This window comes from Psammomys obesus, unplaced genomic scaffold (assembly GCF_907164565.1).
Source record: "Psammomys obesus unplaced genomic scaffold, mPsaObe1.curated_primary_1811, whole genome shotgun sequence".
NCBI lineage: Eukaryota > Metazoa > Chordata > Mammalia > Rodentia > Muridae > Psammomys > Psammomys obesus.
In genome coordinates, this window is record NW_026596051.1 from 21,770,580 (window position 1) to 21,793,021 (window position 22,442).

The 22,442-nt window shown below is 43.3% G+C and overlaps 1 protein-coding gene across 1 annotated transcript in view; it reads right to left on the reverse strand.

Moving 5' to 3' along the window:
- The window catches only part of Clnk (cytokine dependent hematopoietic cell linker), a 167,753-nt gene that overhangs the window by 30,399 nt on the left and 114,912 nt on the right, over positions 1 to 22,442 (reverse strand). The window contains exons 9-14 of the mRNA XM_055624067.1: positions 18,902 to 18,927; positions 18,594 to 18,613; positions 17,236 to 17,349; positions 6,446 to 6,473; positions 3,343 to 3,361; positions 394 to 475 (exon numbers count right to left, since the gene is read on the reverse strand). Coding sequence (XP_055480042.1) covers positions 394 to 475; positions 3,343 to 3,361; positions 6,446 to 6,473; positions 17,236 to 17,349; positions 18,594 to 18,613; positions 18,902 to 18,927 — 289 coding nt within the window. The remainder of the gene's footprint in view (positions 1 to 393; positions 476 to 3,342; positions 3,362 to 6,445; positions 6,474 to 17,235; positions 17,350 to 18,593; positions 18,614 to 18,901; positions 18,928 to 22,442) is intronic.

A 22,442-nucleotide genomic window follows, 5' to 3' on the forward strand; every position in this document is an offset into this window, starting at 1 on the left:
TGTCACAATCAACTGATCGGATGATTACGTCATCAGAAGTAACTATGTCAATACCTGCTCGCCTGCAGCATACTGTTCACGTGTGTCTGTGAGCTTTGATGCAGCCAGGGACTGAGAACAGCTAGAGATGACCCACTTTTTCTGCAGGATTGTTTGACATTCATCCCATTCAGTTAATATCCAAGTTTTTACACCCCTTATTTGCCTGTAGCATCCATTCGTTTATTAATAAGCAGAAAGACTGTTTATACATTTATAAATGCTATTTTATGTATAGCTTTAGAGTACAAGGTCAAACATTTACTGTTCCTCAGAAGTCTCGTGTGTCACTGTCTGCAATCTAAAGGGCCTATGTCTGCTGATCTGACCTAATAGGAGTTCCTGCCTCCTTACCTGGCAATGGCAGGTGGGTCCTTCTGAGTGTTCTGGTTTGGTGGTGAGCAAAAATGTTCTGGCTTTGCCTGACGATGAGATCCTGGAACGTATAAAATGCTAGGGTCAGATCGCACAGTGACTACAATTGAGGGCTTTCAGGAGTTCACTAGGATGGCTATATAATAATAATAATCCCATTATAGATAACAATAATCCCATTATTATTAGGGGGCTTTTGGAAACTATGAACTCATATAGTCTACGGCACTCCCCTGCCCCAGGATTGCCACCTTCTAGAAGCTATAAAAATTGCATGGATTGTTTACAATCTAGCACAAACATAACTGGATTTTCCCAGAAATACAGAATATTACATCAGAAGGCATTTTAGGGGTTTTATAGATGAATTAGTTTTAAAAGACTCTGACTTTATTGTGCATTCATTAATTCATTTGTTGGTTCATTCATACCATTCAACGAGTCTTTGCTGAACATTTACAGAACAGGTTCTTGACTAGAATGATGGGGAAGACAGATGCTGTTCTTAAATAAAAGGAGACATGAAACAAGCAGAGCAGGAAGAAAATTTTTGACAGAATGAGTGTCATAAAGAAAATAAAGTATGCTTTAGGATGTACGGTTGACCTTGGGTGGCTAATGAGGGTCTTCCTAGAGTGGTCTGGTCGGTGACATCCTAATGAGGAGAGTGTTAGGCCAAGACTCTTGTGGGGGCTGTAGGGTCTAGGGATGCCCACTGCCTGCACAAGCCACTTGTGTTCTCATTCCCATCCTATGATAGGGCAGGTGAACTTTCAAGGTTCTGACAGTGGTAGGCAGTGGGTACCAGCTGGTTACAAACAGGGATACATTTTCTCAGCGTTTCCCCCTTGATCACTGTCCTAGGTAAGTTTAGCTGTCAGTTTCACACATCCTTCCATCATCTGAAGGAACAGCTTCCATTGAGGAACTGCTTAGATCAGACTAGCCAATATTCATGTCTTTAGGGGAATTATCTTGATAGTTAATTAATGCAGGTGGACCCAGCCCACTGGAGGCAGCACCCTCACCAGGAAGGTGGGCCTGGGCTACACGAAAAAGCCAGCTAAACATAAGCCTGGGGGGGGGGGGAAGCAAGCAGCATTCCTCAATGGTTCTTGCCTCTAGGTTTCTGCTTTGTTTTCCTGCCCTGATTTCCCTCAGTGAGTGACAATGACCTTAAAGTGTGAGCTCAGTAACTCCCTCCTCCCACACTTCAACACACACAAATTGCTTTTGGCCAGAATGTTTAAGCACAGCAACAGAAGTCACTAGAAAAATCACCAAGTTCAGCCATGTCTCCATGCTGGAGTTACTTGCTTAGCATGCCATGCTTTTCATCATGGATGGATTTTAAGCAGCCATCGATACTTATGAGAGACATTAAATATACTGTGATGTGAGTCTCATAAAGTACTTTCCCATTTGTGATGGTGAGCCATAAAGCTGTGCAAGCATGCATACCCTGACTGTCCTGTTTTAATTTGGGTTGTTACTCTTCACTGTGCCAAAGGCTGACCCTAGACTGATTGAAGGGACTGTGATTACTTGAAATGACATTTGAGTCAGTGATAGGTCCATTAATCACATACCCATAAAAAAAAAAATCACTTCTTGTCATCAACAGCTTCTTGGAGCATCTGCTCATCTGTGGCTTGACGATGACAGACTGTTACATTACTGACATGCAAGATTACCTGGATGTCTTAGTACACCAGGATTCATCTAAGATTTCATTTGGTTTTACAATTACTTTCAGTGACTAACAAATCCCTAGTTTTCCATCAGGTCCCTTGGAATTCATATACCCGTGTAGGCTCCTCTTCCAAGTGTTCTAACTTCTTCAGAGCATAAGGCGGAGCTGATGTGAGAGCCACACAGGAAATACAACTCAGACCCACTTAGTTTCGTTTCAACTAGATACAAGCTAGAGGGAACCTCAGTTGAGAAAGTGACCTGCACCCCTTTCCCTCCTCCCCCGCCCCACAAGATTGACCTTTGGACCATTTTCTTGATTAATGGTTGATGTAGGAGGGAGCAGCTCACTGTGGGAAGTGTCACTCCTGGAATGGTGGTCCTGGGTGCCACAGGAAAGCAGGCTGAGCAAACCATTAGGAGCAAACCAATAAGCAGTTCCCCTCCATGGCCTCTACATCAACTCCTGCCTCCAGGTTCCTACCTTGTTTGAGTTCCTCCTCTGACTTCCCTTAGGAATAGAGTGTGGACTAAGAGTTTTAACCCAAAATAAACCCTTTCCTCCCCAAGATGTTTATAGTCATGCTATTGGTTTTTTTTTTTTTTTCACAGCCATAGAAAACCTAACTAAGACACATAGTAACTTGAAAACAGATCTCAGAATCCCAATTCATTGCTCCTTCATTGACCAATATTGTGTTTTGCTAACTCTCTGGGCCATGGGGCTGGCCTTTTGAATGATAATTTATCACTTCAAGCTAATGGGAAACATGATTTCAAAGGAGGGCATGAAGATATGTTACCTGCTCAGTGTCCCGTGGTTTAACAAGCTTTGGATTGCACATGTCTACATCAGTAACACCAACAGCATGCACATGTGTGTGTATGAGGGCATGTGCATGGGTGACAATGGCCTCTTAGACACACACAGGTCCTCTCAATGACAGTAGACAGCAAAGCATCTCCCAGGTGGCAGGAGGTTACTGCGTGGCTTCTTTTGATTAGAGCATATCCTGCTCTGGGTTTTAATTATTCTCCTTACAACAGAGGATGTTCGGATAGCCTACAAAGGCTTACATTCATCTGGGTGACATCATCACACTTGTCCCCCCCCCGCCCCAATTAATCCCAGGCTTCGAACACTCACTTCCCACACAAGGCTAACACTACATTACTAGACACAGAACCTAGTGTGATAATATCGGGGGAAAAAATACAACCAATGTAAATAGTTACCTTCTCCTGCGCCGAATACCTATGTTGAATTAAAAAAGATAATGGTGAATGGCTTCAGGTAACGGAAAATTTAACCTAACATCAGGTATATAGGGAACTTTGTTAGTAGAGTTTGGGGAAAATTTTTGTAGGTACAGACTTTTAAGGAGATCCAAAAATAGTTTTCTAAAAGACTACATAAAAACCAAGCTTTTACCTTCTGTGTATCATGTAACAAATATATAGGCCAATAGTGTTAAAAGTTGATTTGACTAGCCAGGCATGGCAGTCCATGCCTTTAATCCCAGCATTCTTAGAGGCAGAGGCTGGCGGATCGCTGTGAGTTCAAGGTCAGCCTGGTCTACAAAGTGAGTTCAAGATAGCCAAGGCTACATGGGAAAACACTGTCTCGAAGACAAACATACAAACAAACAAACAAAAAAGAGAAAAGCTGATTTTACTACTAGAGAACTACTTATTCATGGTTATCAAAAGTTTAAAAAATATTCTTACTCAAACAACTGTCTTGGTGAGGCTCATTTTCTGAGAAACCAAATCTTGCCAAGGTGCAAGGATGTTGATGGCATTGTTCCTTATATGCCAGAGCACTGGAAATAGTCTGCAGGCCCAGATAAGTGAGAAGTGCTCCTCCAGGAGATGGCTTGGTGGCTAAGAGTATATACTGTGCAAGTGTGAGGACCTGAGTTCCGATCCCCATCCCTCCTGTACGTGTGGCATGGCTGCATGTGCCTGTAAGTGCAGCGATGCAGGAGAAGAGAGCCAAGGTAGGCGGATCCCGAGAGCCTTCTAGCAAGCCCGCCTCGCCAAACTTCAGAGCTTGTGAGACGTCTTAAGGGACAAAGACAGACAGCAACAGATGCTTGACATCTTCCTCAGGCCTTCACATGGGCTTGCTCACCCACCCACACACCTGCAAGCACACAAATATTACACATACACACACACACACACACACACACACACACAGGAATTGCTCAATTTGGTGTCATACTTGGTTATGCAGGCACAGCAGATGTCCATGTAAAGAATGGAGTAAGAATACACTATCCATAGGTTGCTTGGAAGTTTAAGTGTACATATGCATGTGGGGTTGAAGAAAGACTGTAAAGAAATAGAGGTCATGTTTGAGTATGAGGCTGTGATTTCTTTACTTTTTGACATTTTCATCTTAAAAAAAAAAACGAACAGAAAAATGTTATTTTTCTTAGACACAGCTATTCTTCTTTTCAGACATTTCCCTTCTCTTACTGTAAACTTCCTGAATGGAATGAAGAATCTACATGTTTATTGGGTTTGAAGTCTGTTCATACACATACACACACACACACACATATATATATGTATTTATATATATATATACACACACATATACATACATACATACATATATATATATATATATATATACATGTATGTGCATATATATGTGTGTGTGTTTTGTTGTTGTTGTTGTTAGAGACAGGGTCCCAGCATGTATTTTGAGTTGCACCTTAAACAGATAATCCTTCTGTCTCAGCCTCCTATGTGATGAGATTGAATGTGGGTACGTCCATGCCTGGATCTACCCACAAACTCTGCAGAGGCAGAGAGCTTTACAGTGGGTTTAGCACTTCGCATAGAAAGTTTTCCTTGGACTATTCCAGACACCTCCTCTTTTGGGAAGCACCCAGGAATCAGACAAGAAATTCATGAACAAGGGAATGGAAAAGTTGTGTTATGGCTTAGGAACCTATTCTGATTATGAATAAATCGTACTTTTTTGTGGGTGTTAGAAGGGTTTATTATACCTTTTATAAAAATTTAAATGGCTGTGATATCTAGAAATACTAGAAATCATTGTTTTATGGGTAACTTACAAAGAAGTGGGGCTCTCTGACCTGGTTCCCTGAGTCAGCCTGAGAGTAAGCTGACCTTGAGCCCAGCTCTCTTGATTCATGTTGGCTTTGGAGGCAAGGAACCCTTAGCAGCAATTTGCTTAGAGAGGAATCCTGTGTCTTCTGAAGCTAACCTAACCGAGCGAGCGAAAGCCCTTTTGTTTTAAAGACCTCAGCATCCCCAGGATTCTGGAATGAGGCTATGTGTATTATGGATAGCAAATCAAAGCTAATCCACAGGCCAGGTATAAAGGGTAATGAATGCATTCTAAATGAGGGGTTTGAAGTCTCCCCACCGAGGATTCCTTAGCAGTTCAAAGTGTTCAGTCTGAGGCAGCAGGAATTCTCAGGCTTGTCAAAGGAGAGGGAAGGAGACCTGTAAACACCAGAGAAGCCTGCTTCCGGCAGGCAGTTGTTTTCTTTTCTTGGGGCCTTGTTGGTTGTTTTGCTTGAGGGTTCCAAATTCCAAGTCATACACAATTGGAAAACCACAATGAGATCTCTCTAGTTCTAATAAAGCTTTTTTTTTCCCTGTTAGCAAACATATTCGAATGAGATAGAAGTATTTCCTTTGTCCTCTCCCTTTTCCCTCCTTCTTTTCCTATATAACCTTTAAAAGCTTATTTTCAATGTCTCTAATTTTTCTGACAGAGTCTCAGCAGTAGGGAGCAGATCAAGATGGTGGTATCTCAGGGCATGGCTCCCTTTTCTGCCAGCTGGGAAAGTTCTGACAGGAAGCTGCTCCCCAGGCTTTCTTTGCTTAGGACTTTGTGAAGATCACATGGGATTCAGTCTGCACTGACTTGAAGAACAGGAAGTTGTATGTGAGCTTGAGTCTGACCAGGTAGCCCTAAGTTTCTGCTGGAATGGTTCCTTCTTGGCACTACCCAATCAAGCAGGGGCGTAGTGCGCCTACAAGCATGGCCTGTGCCCTTTCCAGAGGGCATTTTTCATGCTGGAGGAATGCTCTCCAGTTGCAGCCCACATAATAGTGGGCAAAGAGCTTGGCGAAATGTATGAATCTGGCTGATAGGAGGATACCGAGGTCTAGGTCTAGAGGAAGCCAAAAAAAAAAAAAAAAAAAAAAAAAGGTACAAAGGAAATAGGCAGTCCCCCTTAGTCCTTCTGAGCCCTGCTGCTGCTCCTTGCTGTCTGAGGAGATCAAAATCTTGCTTCTTACAGAGATAATGCACAAAATTCTCCTTTCATTAGACAAAATAGCTACTTACCTCACTGCAGTCTTTTGAGCTGATCTGCCTGAAAGAAAAAAAAAAAAAAAGAAGAAGAAGAAATAAGGTGTTAAATAAAAGGCAATTCATCATGAGCAAGATAAAATCATTCTGAACCTTATAAACCTTTGATTACAGTTTCACGGCCAGATTAACAGCCCATAGTCCAGTGTGATATTTGTCACTGTCCTATAAAACGAAACCAGGCTATTTTTCTTGTAATTTCCTAAGGGAAAGGAGAAGTGTGAAGCCAGTATGGAGGCCAGCATGGAAGCCAGCGAGCAGAGGCACATGGGCATACTCGTTTCTCAATTTCAGAGGGCTGGAGTCACCCCCTCATTCTCCCTGACACCCGAGCTTCCACGTCAGATTTCATCAGCTCACACAGACCTCTGCTTGGCCAACTCTCAGGTTTTCACTTTAAGAGAGAGAGTTTTCAATACAATGCTGTCAGGGTCGGCAAGGTCCCAGAATACCAGAGAAAGAATCCAGGTGATGAAGAGAGTGTGAGACGGAAGAGAAGCAGTGAAACTGAATAGGAAGGAGAGAACTCAACATGGGGTCTGACTGTGTGGTTTTTGGATAAGTTGCAGAGCAAGCATCAAGAGTTTTATATGTGGACAAGCCTTTGGTACTCATTTGTGAATGTGTGAGTGTGTATGCGTGTGTGCGCGCACGCCGCGAACATGCGCTTGGTGTGCACACGTGTGCTCATGCATGTGGAGGCCAGAGCTTGGCACTGGCATCTTCCTCCGTCACTCTCTTCCCTTATCTTTTGAGACAGGGTCTCTCACTGGTCTGCTAGGCTGTCTGGACTCTGCTTGTCTCTGCTTCCCCAGTGCTGGAGTTACAGGCGTACCTGCTGACACAGCAGGCTTTGTCTGTGGGTTCTGGGGATCTCGGTGCTGCAAGGGCTTTACCCCGTGAGCCTGAGGAAAGTTTGGCTTGCTGGGATTTGCTCCTGCATGGTCAGTATGAGCAGTACTCGGAAATCAAATACATCCATTTTACAAAGGGACTTCAGACATTTAAGTGTGTCAGCAAATCTTGCTCCCTGAGATTCCCTAGGCTCTCTTCCTTGATTTCATTTATATTTGTAGAATAGATGGAGTGGCTGTCCTCCTGTTATAGAAGGCTCTCCATGGATAAAATTACTGATGTACCTCAGGAATTGAATGGGACTCCTGACCTCTAGATTTTATTTGCTCTCACTCACAGAATGGCAGCAAGATCATTCATCTTGGAGGGTTATTGGAAGAACAGAATGAGATAAAAATGAGAACCTGTGGCAGCCAGTGGCCACACTGGTGAGCAAGCCAGGGAAGAAGTGGGATGAAGGTATATTGTCCACCTACCTGAGTGTGTGAATGAAAAGAAAGTACCAGGAAGTTAAGATGGCTTTGCCAACAAAATCTCCTCCATCTTTACCAGTGCACAGGGTGTTGACACTGGTTAGGTACTCTCTTCCTCTATCTTGCCACACTGTTACAACAGAATTCTATCCTTCTTCTTCAATTAATTGTATTGACCACCTTGTAATCCTGTTATGTATCTGACTGTGTGTGTGTATGGGGGAAAAGGGTTCTTTAGATTTTCTGTGGTCTGCGGGTTTTTTTCTTCCATTAATTAGTTCCACCACCTCATGCCCAGGGGCCACTGCTTGATGTTATCTCGTTCTGGGATAATTGGGGGAGGGTAGTGGGAAATTCACCACTGTCCTTTGTTTTGAAGATTCTAGTTTTTTGTTTTTTGTTTTTTTTAATAAGTAACCCATCTTACACAAATAGCTAATTTACTCTGTGTTCCCCCTGCCTATATGGCTGCTGGTGTAAATAAATTACATTTTTCCATTGCTAAACGGTAATAATAAAAAAAGAAAGAAGGATAGCTTCGCCAATATCAGTGAGAAGCTGTGCATCTAGATCTTTGAAGTTGGGTCGGATTAGGCAGCCTGACCAAGCTCAGCTGCTGGTCTCATGTCAACTCCCTTGCTCTGGAAAATGATATGACTGAGTTATATCCAAAGGAATTAAAAACATACGTAAACATTTGCATATAGAGGTTCACAGCTATGTTATTCATTTTTTTTTAATTTTTAAATAGTTTTATACATTCACTTGTATCCCAGCTGTAGCCCACTCCCTTTTTCCCTCCCATTCCTCCCCTCCCTCCCTCATCTCCTCCCTGCTCCCTTCCAAGTCCACTGAGAGGGGGTGTCCTCCTGTCCTTCTGTCTGGCCCTAGCTTATCAGCTATCTTCAGGATGGTTGCAATGTCCTTATCTGTGGCCTAGCAAGGCTGCTCCTCTCTCAGGGGAGAGGGGAAGCTCATGAGTTCATGTCAGAAACAATTCTTGTCCCCCTTACTAGGGAACCCACTTGGATACTGAGCTATGTTATTCCTAATAGTCAACAAGTGAAAACCGGGGCCAAGGACTCCGCTCAGTGGGTGGGTAGAGTGATTGCTCAGAGCTCCTTCCATTCACTCCTTAGTACCTCATGGTACAGGGCAGTAACCCCAGCACTGAGGAGGTAAAAGTAGGAAGCTTAGTAGTTAAAGGTCAGCCTCGGCTACATGAGACAGAGTGTAAGAAAAATGCTTCCTCAGTCTTAATGTTCGTCCTAAGTCCCTGGCTTAATTACTTTGAACTGAGGTTAATCTCAGTGTTTTCAATGCTTGAGATTCTGGTGTGTCAAAGATGCTGGTGGGCTGGCTTAATTTAAAATGTGATGTGTGCAAAGTACATTATATACTTGCATGCCAATGGCCTTATGTAACCTGTATACTGATTTTCTTTTCTTTTTTCTTAAATGCAGAAGCTGAGGCTGGAGAGAAGGCACGGTGGTTAAGAGTGTATGCTGCTCTTTCAGAGGACTGAAGTTTGGTTCCCAGCACCTGGAAGCACTGGGTGGCTCACAGCTGCCTGGAACTCCAGTTCCAGGAGATCTCATCTGAAACTCTCTTCTGGCTTCTGTGGGAATCTGAATGCAAGTGAAGCATAAGAGCTTGCGCACGAACACACACACACACACACACACACACACACACACACACACACACACACGTTAAAATCATAGAAGTAGCCAAGTGTGGACTTTAATCCCAGCACTCGGGGAGGCAGAGGCAGGCATATCTCCGTGAGTTTTGAAAGAATAAAGCCCTAGCATAATGCTGGCAACACTATTTTGCAAGACTGGAGCAGTGCAGGGTCAGAGGCAAGGCAGGACAGATGCCCAACAGCAGGATATCTGCGGTTGGGCGCCTGAAACATCTGCCTTCCCGCCTTCCCTGTTCCGGGTACGTGACCTAACTATGGCTTTGTTCAAACCGCCCAATCAGATCCCTGTAACTATGCTTCTCACTTCTGTAACCGTGCTTCTTGCTCCCGAGCCCTATAAAAACCTGTCACCCCAACCGAGAGGCGCGCAAGTCTTCCGAAAGGCTTTGTCTCCCCGGGTACCCGTGTATCGAAATAAACCTCTTGCGGCTTGCATCCGAAGGCTGGTCTCGCTGTTCCTTGGGAAGCGGGGTCTCCCCGTCTAGAGAGGCTCTAGAGGGAGTCTTTCAAGTTTAAGGCCAGCCTGGTCTACAGATTGAGTTCCAGGACAGCCAGGGCTACATAGAGAAACCCTGCCTTGAAAAACCAAACCAGACCAAACCAAACCAAATCAACAACAACAACAAAACCAACCTCTCCCAATCTCTAGCCCTTCCCCTTTTGTAGTAAATAAAAAATAGCTAATAATATTTATTATTAAAACCTATAATTACTGCAGCAGTTTCATTTAACTTGCTATCAAATCAATAAAAGACCCAGGTCCCAGATAGATTTTTAGATAAGCCTTATTTTACATGGGGCTGGGCAGATATTAACCTCCTAAAGTATCCGGATCCTCCCAGCCTCCATCGCCTGCCAAATGCTCTGATAATTTCTACCTGGACTGCTTCCCATCCATAAGCCCACAAACAGTTGCTTATGCTTCTTATCTGAGCTGCTTTCCTCCATCTACACTATCTGGCTGTGTGCTTCTCTCCACGCTAACCAATGGCACCTCTACTTTCTTCTCTCATCTCTACCTCCTTCCCCTCATAATCCTTTTGTCCCCAAAGCAGGCGAACCTTCATTCCACCCCCTGGCCCCAACCTTCTGCCCTTCCCAGGTATAGGAGACTTTATTTAAACAATTTCGGATAACTGGGGAACATTCCTTACATCACATGGTACAGGACATGGTTCAACCTTCATAACAGTGCCTGTGGCAGGGTGGTAACCAGATCTCAGGGCACTGAAACCAGCATCTGAAAACACAGTGTGAAAGACCTTCCTTCAACATCCCCCCAAAACCAAAAAAACAAAACCAAAAAACTCCTACAACAACAAACTAAACCAAACCAACCAAACAACCGAACAGACAAAAATCATAGAAGTGATTTTAATGTTGTAGTTTAAAGTTATAGTACTCATGGCATTTTGGCTCTGTGAAGTGTGAACTGTGTGTGTCAGAGGTCCTGAGGTTTTCTATATTTACATATTGACTTCATTAAATCAACAAAAAAGAGTGAAGGGAAGCTTGGCTTGCTAGGATTTGAACCTGCACTGTCAGCATGAGCAGCATTCAAAAATCAAATATGTTCCATTTACAAAGGCTTTTCAAATATTTAAGTGGTTTTAACAGAGTGTGTAAGCAAATCTTGCTCTCTCAGATTCCATACACTCTCTTGCTTGATTTCATTTACATTTGCAGGACAAGTGGAGTGGGTGTCCTCCTGTTAAATAAAGCCCTCAGCCTATAAAATCACTGATGTACCTCACATATTGAATGGGACTCCAGGACAGGTCAGCTTTGGGACGTTAGTACACTAAATTTTTAGGCAGGATCCTAGCATTTTCTAAGTCCTTTCCATGTAGAGCAGGTGGGACACTCTGGTATCTGGATGGTCCTTTGTCCTCACTGGCTCACATGGCTTCATCCAGGGCATTTTTAAATTTCTTTCCTTGCCCGTGCTTTAACTGCTAGACCACTAAAAAGTGACCACAAAAGCTATACAAGAAAAGTTCTAACATTTGTCTGCTCAATATAACAGGTGCTGAGTAGAATTCTAAAGATATTGCCATCTTCTACAAATGTGGACTTTCTTAAACATTGTTTAGTTCATGGCTTAGTTTTAAATGGATCTACAGTCTCTCCACTCTTGTTATGATATAAATATTACACGTAGCACAGCAGGTGTGGTACAAGGAAGTTTATTGAGCCTTGAGGGCAGAGAGAGAGAGAAACAGAGAGAGAAAGTTGGAGAGCATAGGGGAATAGAGAAAGGGGGATGGGTGAGGCACCCCCAAAAGAAAGTCAGAGAGAGCATGTTGGATTTGGCATGCTGCGTTTACCTGTGTGCCTCCATGACGGTTGCACGTGATAACATCAGAGGTTGCTAGGCAACCTAGAGGAAGGCTGCCTATATGGTAACAACTCATGAACCCCATTTAGACAGTAAAGAAGACGGTTGTTATAAATTCTACTGAAAAAAAGAAAGTTCATGAATCTGTTTAGAATAAGACAGTGCTTCATGTCTCTGGACACTCTGATGGTAGCACTTGGTTTCATATGAAGCTTCTATTTTGAGCTTCTATTTTTCCCAGTGGAGTCTCACATGATTCAGAGAGAGGCCATGTTTTCTCCAGTCAGTTTCTTCTAATGGCAGTATCTTATAAAACTATGACAATAATAATACCTATGGTAACTATGTATAGATAATAAAATACTTGTAATAATAATGGTGCTGCTAACAACAATATTTTACACTTTCAAATCCTCAGTTTCCATTCGTAAATGTGAATTGGTCTATCTCTGCAACCCACACTTTTATCCTTTTAAGGGCCATGGGTTTTTTTTTATTGTTGTTGTTTGTTTGTTTGTTTGTTTTAAATATTTATAAAGATTTCCCTCACTTCCCTTATCATCATAGTATACTTTTGGGGGAATTGGATTCCTTGGATAGATGTCATTCCAGTGTGGCTGGTAGAAAAGGGAAAGTCCCAGCTGGTAACCAGTGTGTTTCATTTCCTAAATGTGAGATGCTTCATTTAAGCTATGTTTTGGCTCAACCCCAAGCCCCAATGCCTTTAAGTGTGGTACAATGTGCCCTTATTTCTGTGCCTTCGGCATATGGGATGTGATAATATCGCCTTCCACATGGTGTATCTGAGTAAATAGACACAGAAGCCCCCCACAAGGATCTCGAGATACACACGTGTTTACTTTGCATGTGCAAGGGCCTTGGCCTAATCCCTAGAGCACACACAAACAGACTCCACACAGGGCCTGGGTACCGTTAGAACACAGAAAACTTTAATACTCAGGATGGTGTTTGATGTGTGGGCAGCTGAATGAAAGTAGCTGTGGATTCACAGCCTTTGAGTTTCCTTTCAGGTTATGTCAGGAGAGGGTTTGCCTATGTTGGTTGGAAAGCCCCAAAATGCAAGTTCAACATGCGCTGTCTTCCTCTGTAACAGAAAGAAGTTTCTCCAGGTTCAGAATTTTGGCTTGAAATAGCTTGTGTAGCAGTTTCTTATGGTTGAGATGTAAGTCTCTCTTCTGAGAAAAATTATTTTAAGGGGAAAAGAACAAGTTGAGGAAAACTGTGTGTGGATATTGTCAGTTTCATAACATTAATTGTTGAAAACATCCAGCTAGTGTTCCTCGCCATGCCAAATTCTCCTCTAGATGGGTGAGCTAAATGACATCGTGCTTCACTGAAGTGTTTCCACCCAGCACTGTTTTGTAAAATCAAGACTTATCTGTAAAAGAGAGAGTGGCGGAGCTGGTAGAGACAAATGGAGCCTGAAAGACAGGAGCTGAAACCAGGTCTGCTATCTGGGGAGAGCAAGGCTATGGTGGAGGACATAGCCTGCAATTGGTGTGTTGGGAGCCAGAACTCACAGCCTCCACCTTTGAGCACCTCTTCCCTGAGTGCCTTACAGAGAAGCTGCTAGAAATAAAGGCACGGCATCCCTCATAGTCCCTGCTGATGCTCAGAACTCCTGGGCTCTCCTTACACAGTGGTGGCCTCACATGGCTGTTCACACCTGGCCTGCATCACCGGTAATGCTGTCTGGCTACTCATGAAGGTCCTGATGAAAGCAAATTTGAGGGCACTGCTCTTTTGCTATAGTAAAACCCTTGTGTTCATGGCTGTGTCCCCACTCTCCTCTGAGACTTTGCCTGTATGTACTCATCAAAGTGCCCACTTGATTTTTTTTTTTTTTTCTGAAGTCTAGTGATTTATGGATGTAACACTTACTAAGACTGTGTGCCATCTGCTGACCTGGGCCCCTGTTCTTCTCATCCTTGAAAAATCCTTTTTAGCTTTCCTGGGAGGAGTCAATGAGATCACATGTAATTGCTCTTTGGAGCTTTTTGTAATGTCTAAAAATGACGAAGTAAATATAAACTATATTCCCAGAGACCCAGAAATACAAGGCATCAACACGGAACCCAGTAACCTGACAATACTTAAACTGGAAACATAAAATTTTCTACTTAATTTTTTTTAAAAAGATTAATTTTTAAATGTATATGAGTATTTTGCAAGCATGGGTTTATGTGTACCACATGAGTGCAGGAGCCCCGCAGAGGTCAGAAAATTTCATCAAATCCTCTGGAGCTGGAGTTACAGATGGTTGTGGGCCACCATGTAGTCCTAGGAAATGAACTTGGATCTCCTACATGAGCAGAACAAGCTTTTATGAAAGGCTCTTAACTGCTTAACCATCGCGTTAGCCCCAGGAAACTCTTGATGAAATAATTCAATATGTTAAAAATGTGTCAAAGCTCTGTGATCTGTACATCTCTACACAGAGACTGATTTAACCCTGCTGCAGAGGGACTCCAGAAATCAAGAATGTTATCACAGGCATTGGAAACCAAAGCAAGAAGGAGGGAGAAAGGTAAGATAACAGTGAGGATATCTGAAAAATGTCATAAGGATTCATACTATTAACTACCTAAAAAATACCTATAATGCACATAAGTTGACATAGAGATATCCATATAAAGCTCAAACCCAAATTTTCCATCTGGGCTGTCAATGTTCCTTCTAAGAGCCAAATACCATCTAATAAAAACCCCAACCCCAGGCATGAGAAACTCTTTTGAGTTGTTAGTTAGGGTTGTTGGAGAGGCTCCCAAAATATTTCAGGCTGCTGCTAGAGGCGGAAGGGAAATCACTGTTACTGAAGACACCGTGCGCTTCAGATGCAGAGCCCAGAGGCTTTTGAGCTGGAACTGATCTGAGTGCTTCCTCCCTGAGGGCTAGCTTTCATGGTATCAGAAGGCACCATGAAAGCTTCCCAAAGGCAGAAGCAACCATCAGTCCTTCCCAGCTATGATGCCTATGAAGCACATCAATGACCATCATGGCACAATAACCCTAAGAGTGCAGTAATGACACATACACATTGGTGGTAGCCAACAGTTCTATAATGGGACTTAAGAGCCACTAAATAAGGAGAAAATCATGCCTGTCACTAGAACCCTAGCTGACTACCCAGTAGTGAAGTAGAGAAGTAGGGGATCTTGAAGAAAACCTACAACCGCCACTTCACTAAATTAGTATAACTCTAACTGCATTCTAAGTATGTGTCCTTATGCCTATTGCCCTCACCTTTTATCAAGAAAACGTCTCATTGCAACAGACAGGAAATTATAGAAAGCCACAACCAACGCAGAGTTGTGGAGCCCAGCCCCAGTGAATACATCTACAAAACAATCCCTCACTTAAGGCTTAGGGAACTTTTTGCAGAAGAAGGGATGGAAAGATTGTAAGAGCCAGAGGATCAGGGAGTTTGCTGTGAGATTGTGTCTTCCAGTAATGTCAGAAGTTATACCCATTAAATCCCACTAACATGACTTCCTAAGCACAATCTGAATGAGGACAATAATAGACATAACAAAGTGAATGGGAGAAAGACCACACGGCTTCCGCCCTACCCAAAGAAGTACAGGAAGCTAAGACATTCTGAGAGTGGGAGAAATAGTTTTCCTCAGGGAAGATCACACCAATCGGTTATCCAAAAACCAAATAATCGGTCTAGAGAACATACATACAAGTAGCTTTATACAGACTGAGCAAAGTATATTTTATATACATATATGAATGCAACAACAGTGAAAAAAAGTGAGCCATGCATTTAAAAGAGAACAGGAGTGGTACATGAGAGGGTTGGGAGGGAGAAAAAGGAAAGGGAAAGTGATGAATGATATATTATAATATCAAAAAATATAAGAATCAGTTGAAAAGGAAGCCTCCTTTGGTCATGGTGTTTTTTTTCACAGCAACAGAAAAGTGATTAATACAATGGATGTTTTTGGAAGCTGCTGTAAACTTCTAAACTACTTCCTTAGCCACATTGGCCATTGTCCATGCCGGCACTGTGCCAGGAAATGTGGGCACTGAAATGGGTTAAGCTTTTTATATCTATCTATCTATCTATCTATCTATCTATCTATCTATCTATCTATCTATCTGAGTGGATGAGCCTGGCTAGAATCTTGGTATACCAACGGCAGAAAAGGGCTTCCAGCCACAGCATGGAATAGATTTTAGTTTTAAGACACACAGCACTTTGCTGGACTCCTAAGACACATCCCATTGCCCTTTGTGATGGGTTCTTCTACCCACTGTCGGAAGCCATGCAGCCTCCTTGCCTCTACTCCAAGTGGCCTCAACTCCAAGATTCTCTGGGAATCACTGACTGTCTCCATCCAGAGCAAGGATGAAGTCACCCACAGTTGAGCACAGCTGCCCTAAACCTACAGCCTTCAGTGCCTGTCCTCCAGCGTGCTACTTCCCCTAGCCAGATTCTGCCTCCCTAAGCTTGTACAAAACAGCGCCAGAGAAGCAGATCTCTACCATGGATTTTTGGAGTTATAATTGAGATCTGTGTTCTTTCTCAGGTTCTAGGCTAAGGGACACAAGGACAGAGAGGACTGCCCAGAAGAGAGAGGGTACTTCTCTGAGGAGTTTGTATGGGTCTATAAGGAGAAAAAAAAAAGATGAGGGGACAGTCCCAGATAAGGGATAATCAGAGAATTCTGATCATCTGGTGATCATACAAGAGAAGGCTTTTTCACAGATGCTCAAAATGGCTTGAATTTCAGCATTCCCAAGGTACCATTCTCCCTAGTCATGTCCCCTGCTCCAGCAGCCTGCTGACTCAAGCCTTCCCTGAGAAATCCTCATTCATCTGGAGCCAGTGCAAGGAGAGGCACACTCCATTCTCCTTTTCAAAATAAGGGACTTTTGGAAATCTGCTTTCTTGAAGAAACATTCCTGACACATTAGTGTCAGTTGATAGCCTTCTCTTGCTGGTAGAGTGCTGGCAAATCTGTTTTTGTTAGCAAGGCAGTGATGTTTTTGGCAGAAGGGTGTTTAAGCTTGCTTATATTCCAGGGTAGGTGTCTGGGAACTGCTGAAGGGGATGTCCTGGATTGGTTCTGGGTTCTAATTTTTTTTTTTTTTTTTTTTTTTTTTTTTTTTTACTGAGTCCTGATTGCCTCGTGGCATTTCGTATTTTCTGTGATGACCAGTTCAGGTCTTAAGAGAGCAGTTCTGTCAATGGCTTATTTTATTGCACAGAGCTTTGAAGAGTCAAACACAGGATCCCAAGTCTATCTTCCCTCTTCCACACAGTGTGGGGCATTCACATATGGGATTTGTTTTCTATTTCTCATCTCTTCCTGACTAGCCACCACCCCTCCTGGTCATTTTCCCACAGCAGTGACAAGTGTCTCACCTGGGCCCCCTCTGGACTTCTGAAAAGGCATGTCTTTCAGGGAAGTGTACACCACTCTCCTCTGGTGGTGCTGGAGGTAAGGGTTGATACTTCTTGGGGAGAGTGATGGCAGGCCTGTGGGAAGAGTCACATGGGTAAGGACTGAGCAGCTCTGCAGCCATGTCTTTCTCAGACAGTCAGTTCACTCTGATCCCCTCCCCTCCCCTTCCCTGCTGTGGGTTTGAAGCTCAAGTGTGGAAGATCTTTCTGCAGCCTGGACCATTCTGGACATCTTCAGATCTTAGCATCCTCACTCTTCCAGAGTAGTGTGCTCTGGTGCTCCGTTTTCTAGTATGACAAATTCCAACAAGTGTCATGTGTTTTGCAATGTGCCACCTATTTGGGCTTCAGGAGGCCTGGGGAAAAGAGAATAATGACCTCCCTGCTTATTCCACATTGGATGACCCTAGTTTCAAAGACTCCTCAATGTTTGGAAATCAATAAAAGCCTCAGTCTTCCATTTTCATGTACTCGTTCACAAAGTGCATCATGTAGTTTGGTGGATGCTAGCCACATGAAAGGAATAGAATGCACATAGTCCTTGGGTCAGGATGTGCCCTCCCCCAGGCAAGGGAAGAGTAGAGAGTGAAGTCATTGACATGCTTGGTTGAGGGACACATTGGCCTAAGTGGAGCGAAGACATTCACCAATCCATTCAGAGCCTCAGTGGCCCAGTTTGCCCCTCTCACCTCTGTGTGTGTATAAAATAACAGTAATTAGCATTTATATATGTAAAATATAAAAATGGGACTTACATGAACTTATAGAATTTATAGATTGTAAGTCTTTAACTTGAATTACAAGTCAATTTATTTATGAAAATTCAAGTTTCTGATTGATTATTGACTTGGTGGTTTCTACGTTGAGTCTGTCTTAGTCTCATAAGTCTGGGTAGCTAGATGTCCTAACAGCACACTTTGTCTGATTTTTGCTGAGGAAAGGAGCATGCCATGTTGGTATGGAGGGAGAGATTCTGAGGTGAAAAGGACAGCAAGAGACGCTACTGAAGAAATGGATTGGGAGGATAACGTCACAGTAACGTTAAAGCACTCACAGTCATTTAAGTTTATGGCAAAACAGAATGATTAAATAAAAAAATTTTTTTATGTGTAAGAGTGCTTTGGCTGTGTGTCATCTGCGCACAGTCACATGTATGCAGTACCTGTGGAGGCCTCAGATCCCCTGGAACTGAACATACAGGTGGTTGTGAGCCACCATGTGGGTGCTGGGGTTGAACCTGGTTCCTCTGCAAGAGCAGCTGTGCTCTTAACCTGTGAACCATCACTCCGGTCCCACAAATACGATTTTAAATGTCTTACCGAGGAGGTGGCAAAGGAATCTGCAAAAGGAAAAAGAACCAGGGGTTAAATTCGTTGGTCCAGTGGTTATGATTCCCCCCTGCTGCTCTCTCTCTTTCTCAGAGCTGCAGACTGAACCCAGTGCAAGCACTGTCCTACTGAGCTAAATCTCCAGCCCGAAAATGTTTTGACTTACAAATGGAAATGAAAAATGATGACTGAAATCCTAGGACATAGTTTTCAAGTGACATTTAAGTTGCATTTCACAGTATCTTCACGTCTGTGCCTTTGAAGAGTAACAAGTGCATTTTAATATTTTTTTCACTTACCTTGTTCACCTCTGTGTATTTGAATCCTAAAATATAAGAGAGAAAAATCAGTGAAGCCTGTGGAAAATGTCATCAAATACTCTTGAAGAGACTCTGGACAGCTCGAGGGTGGACAGCGTGGCTCTGGCAGGCCTTGCCATACTCCACATTCTCTCTGTCTTGCTAAATACTAAGGTAGATTGCATTCCTAAAGCTAGCCCCCAAGGTCTATTCCCTTCTTTGGCCATTTCCTCTTGAGGCTGACTACCAAGATCTAGCTATTCAAGTATTCAGTCCAGCAATCAAAAGTCCCCTTTTTGCCTAATTAACATGCCAGATTAAAATTAAACACCCCATCCTGACATGGGCTTCCCCTTTTACCTGTAGAACCCCCCATTTTCCTATGTGCCAAGTCTGTCTCCTCTCTATACAGAGGCAGTCCTTTGTTCCCCAGGACAAATATCCCTGCTTCCTCTCCCTTGATCCCTTCCCCAAACTTCACCTTCTCACCAGCCCTCATCCTTGCTCCTGGAAACTACCTTGTACTTCCTGCAGCCATGGATTAGGTTATTTGCCGTTCAACTAAGTGATAGCATCACATCGGCATGTGTCTTGTTGCACCCAGCGTAATGTCCTCCAGGCCCATCCATGTGGTTACAAACGGCAGGCTGTCCTTCCTTTCGGTACTGAATAAATCTCCATTGTTTATACGTATGCCATCTCTTTACCCAGGCTGTTGTGTACAGATAGATTGCTTCCATGGTTTGCTTGGCGGGTAACGTTGCAGGGACATGGAGTGGAGTCAGCGCTTCAAGGTCCTAATCTCAATGCCTTTGGTGGATTCTACAAATAGGATTCTTGGGTCACAAGCTGGTTCTAATTTTAAGTTCTAGGGGAAATGCTATCCTGTTTTCCCAGGTGGCTGTGTCAACTCGGGTTCTTGCCAACAGCAGGCTCTACACCTTGTAACACCATTTTAGTTGGGGAACTTAATGCTTGCAGCACCGTTACTCATTCTAGAAAGCTGGTGAGGGTCCTTTCTGGTAAGCATGGCGGGTCTTCCTGATGCCTTGTGTGTAGTCTGTGTCTCTATTAAAATGTTGGGCTTTCTCTAGCAATGTCTAGTATTCTCCTCCCTCTCTTAACATTTCTGTAATAATTCTAGCAACAACAGCAACAAACCACAGGTTTCCAACCCAGAGCCTTGGGCAGCTTGTGGCATGGGATAGCTTATTGTGTTACAGTGTCGTACAATGTAACTGTGACGTTTGCCATCGCAAGCCATGAGCTGCAGGTTGGACAGGGATTTCCTGTGCAGCTCAAGACAATGAAATTTCTTTGCCCTGTGTGGGGAAAAAAAGCCAATGGCCTGGGCACCCCACATCCTGTCAGCCACAGAAAACATGTATGCTGGCAACCACCCATGCCAGGGGCCACCCCACAGTACTGGTTTAGACATCAACATTCTACAAGGTAAGTGGTCTAGGTGATCTGAAGAGTAAGCAGACTGGATCACACAGGTAAGTAACTCATCACACAGCTGTCAGCTTTTGTGGCTAATCAGCTACAATTCATCAAGTTTCTTTACTTCCCCTCGGCAAGCCTGGTTTAATAAAGCACCGACATGTCAGGTATTTGCAATAATAATAAAAAGACAAAGTTTGGAGTGGAACTTTTTCAGACTGACCTTTAAAATTTGTTTTTAGCAGGGTACAAATCAAACTTAGGACTGTGGAACACGCTAAGCCAGAATTGTGCTCACCCAGCCACACCTCCAGCCTGGCCTTGACTCCTGGTTCTGTTATTCACTACAGGCTCAGGCAGTAGTAATAAAACACACTTCTAGGCTGAGGAATGGGGGAGCATCCTCTCTCACAAACACAGGGATATGTTTTATACTTCCCTGGAATTTACACCTGGGATAAATTAATTAGGGCATGTCAAAGTATGTTTCCTGTTCTTAAAAGTTATCATTTATTACACTCTTTCTGCCTTCTCTTCTGTGGAGTTCCCTGAAGATTCTTTTTTTTTTTTTTCCCCCAGGAAGGATTTGATGGAGACAACCCACTTAGAGCTGTGTGTTCCAAGGTCTCTCTATGTGTAATATCTAGCTGTGGGTCTCTGTGTCTGCTGCCGGAGGAGGCCTCTTTCATGCTGGCGGAATAAGGCACTGATCTATGAGTGTAAGTATCAGATGGGATGGAGCACACAAGGAGAACAAGACCTTCTAAATCAGCTGAGCAGAGCTCATAGGAACTCACAGAGACTGAAACGGCAAGCACAGAGCTGACACGGGCCTGCACCAAGTCCTCTGAGTACGTATTATAGCTTTCAGTTTGGTATTTTTAAAGAACTCCTGTGTAAACGAGTGGGTCTCTGATTCTTGTCTCCTCTTGGAGCTCTTTTCCTTCTGCTGGTTTACCTTGTCCAACTTCAATGAGATCATTTCTATTTTGTCTTATTACATATTATTTTTATTATGTTTGATTGTTAAAAACATATTTTTTAAACTTTGGGGCATAACTATTGGCATTACTTGGTTACTCTCCTGACAAACTCCACAGATGTTCTTTAGTTCCTGGAAGAGTTTCCTGTCAATCAGACCAGAGGACCCACAGGGCCTACCTGGAGGAGTTTCCCCTCCAAGTGTGAGGAGGTGGCGAACGTGTCTGTCCTCTGTTGGTCAGTGCTGTAATCAGCATCATCTGCCCAGGGACTGGTCCTTATCTTTCCAGTGTTTAGCACTCGAATCAGGAGCCAGGGGTTTTGTTTCTGGGGAGGTGATTAGGGAAGAGTGCAGAGCACAGCTGTGGAAGTCAATAGACCCCAGACTTGACTATTTCAGAGCCAGACCCTGAAGAATCTAATGGCACAGTGTTACATGAGGTTGAAGCTAAGCTTCTGGGAGAAGGGGAAGTTTTAGAGTCTGTTTGAGAAGTATAAATGTGAAGAGCAGCTTGTACCACACTGTGAGACCTGGCTGTTAAACGGGTAAAGATTTTGTAAGCTGATGGTTAAACACAGCCATTGTTAAAAAATAGATCATAGAATTGTACACTTAAGTCATATAGAAACAAGGATAATGAACACCAACATATCCCTTTCTGTGAGTGTGCTATCATATAATCCATCAGAGTTATTTCCCATGCAATTAAATGACATCTCTTTGAACTCCATGCTCAGGAACACTCTGGTACTTGAAGCCTGGCATGCTGGGAGTGTTTCCACCATGGCAAATGTTACAGAATCAGTGGACTTATTGTTTTGCCATTTGTCTGGACTTAAGTTTTAGAGAAGGTGTTAAGAGAGCATACTCTACTTATAGTTGTATAATGCTCAAAGCCATTGCGCTCTAAAGAGTGTGGCTAAGGAAATATATGTCTAGGACTGAATTTGAAAGATGGTTTTTCAGCTTAGCTAGCCAAGAAATGTTCCACTTTGCCATGCCCTGCAAGCTGTGACTTAGCTGCCAATGAAAGAGGTTGGCAAAAGCCAATCAGAGCTGAGTATGTTGGCCAGGACCTGCAAACCCAGTACTGAGGAGGTGGAGGCAGAATGACCT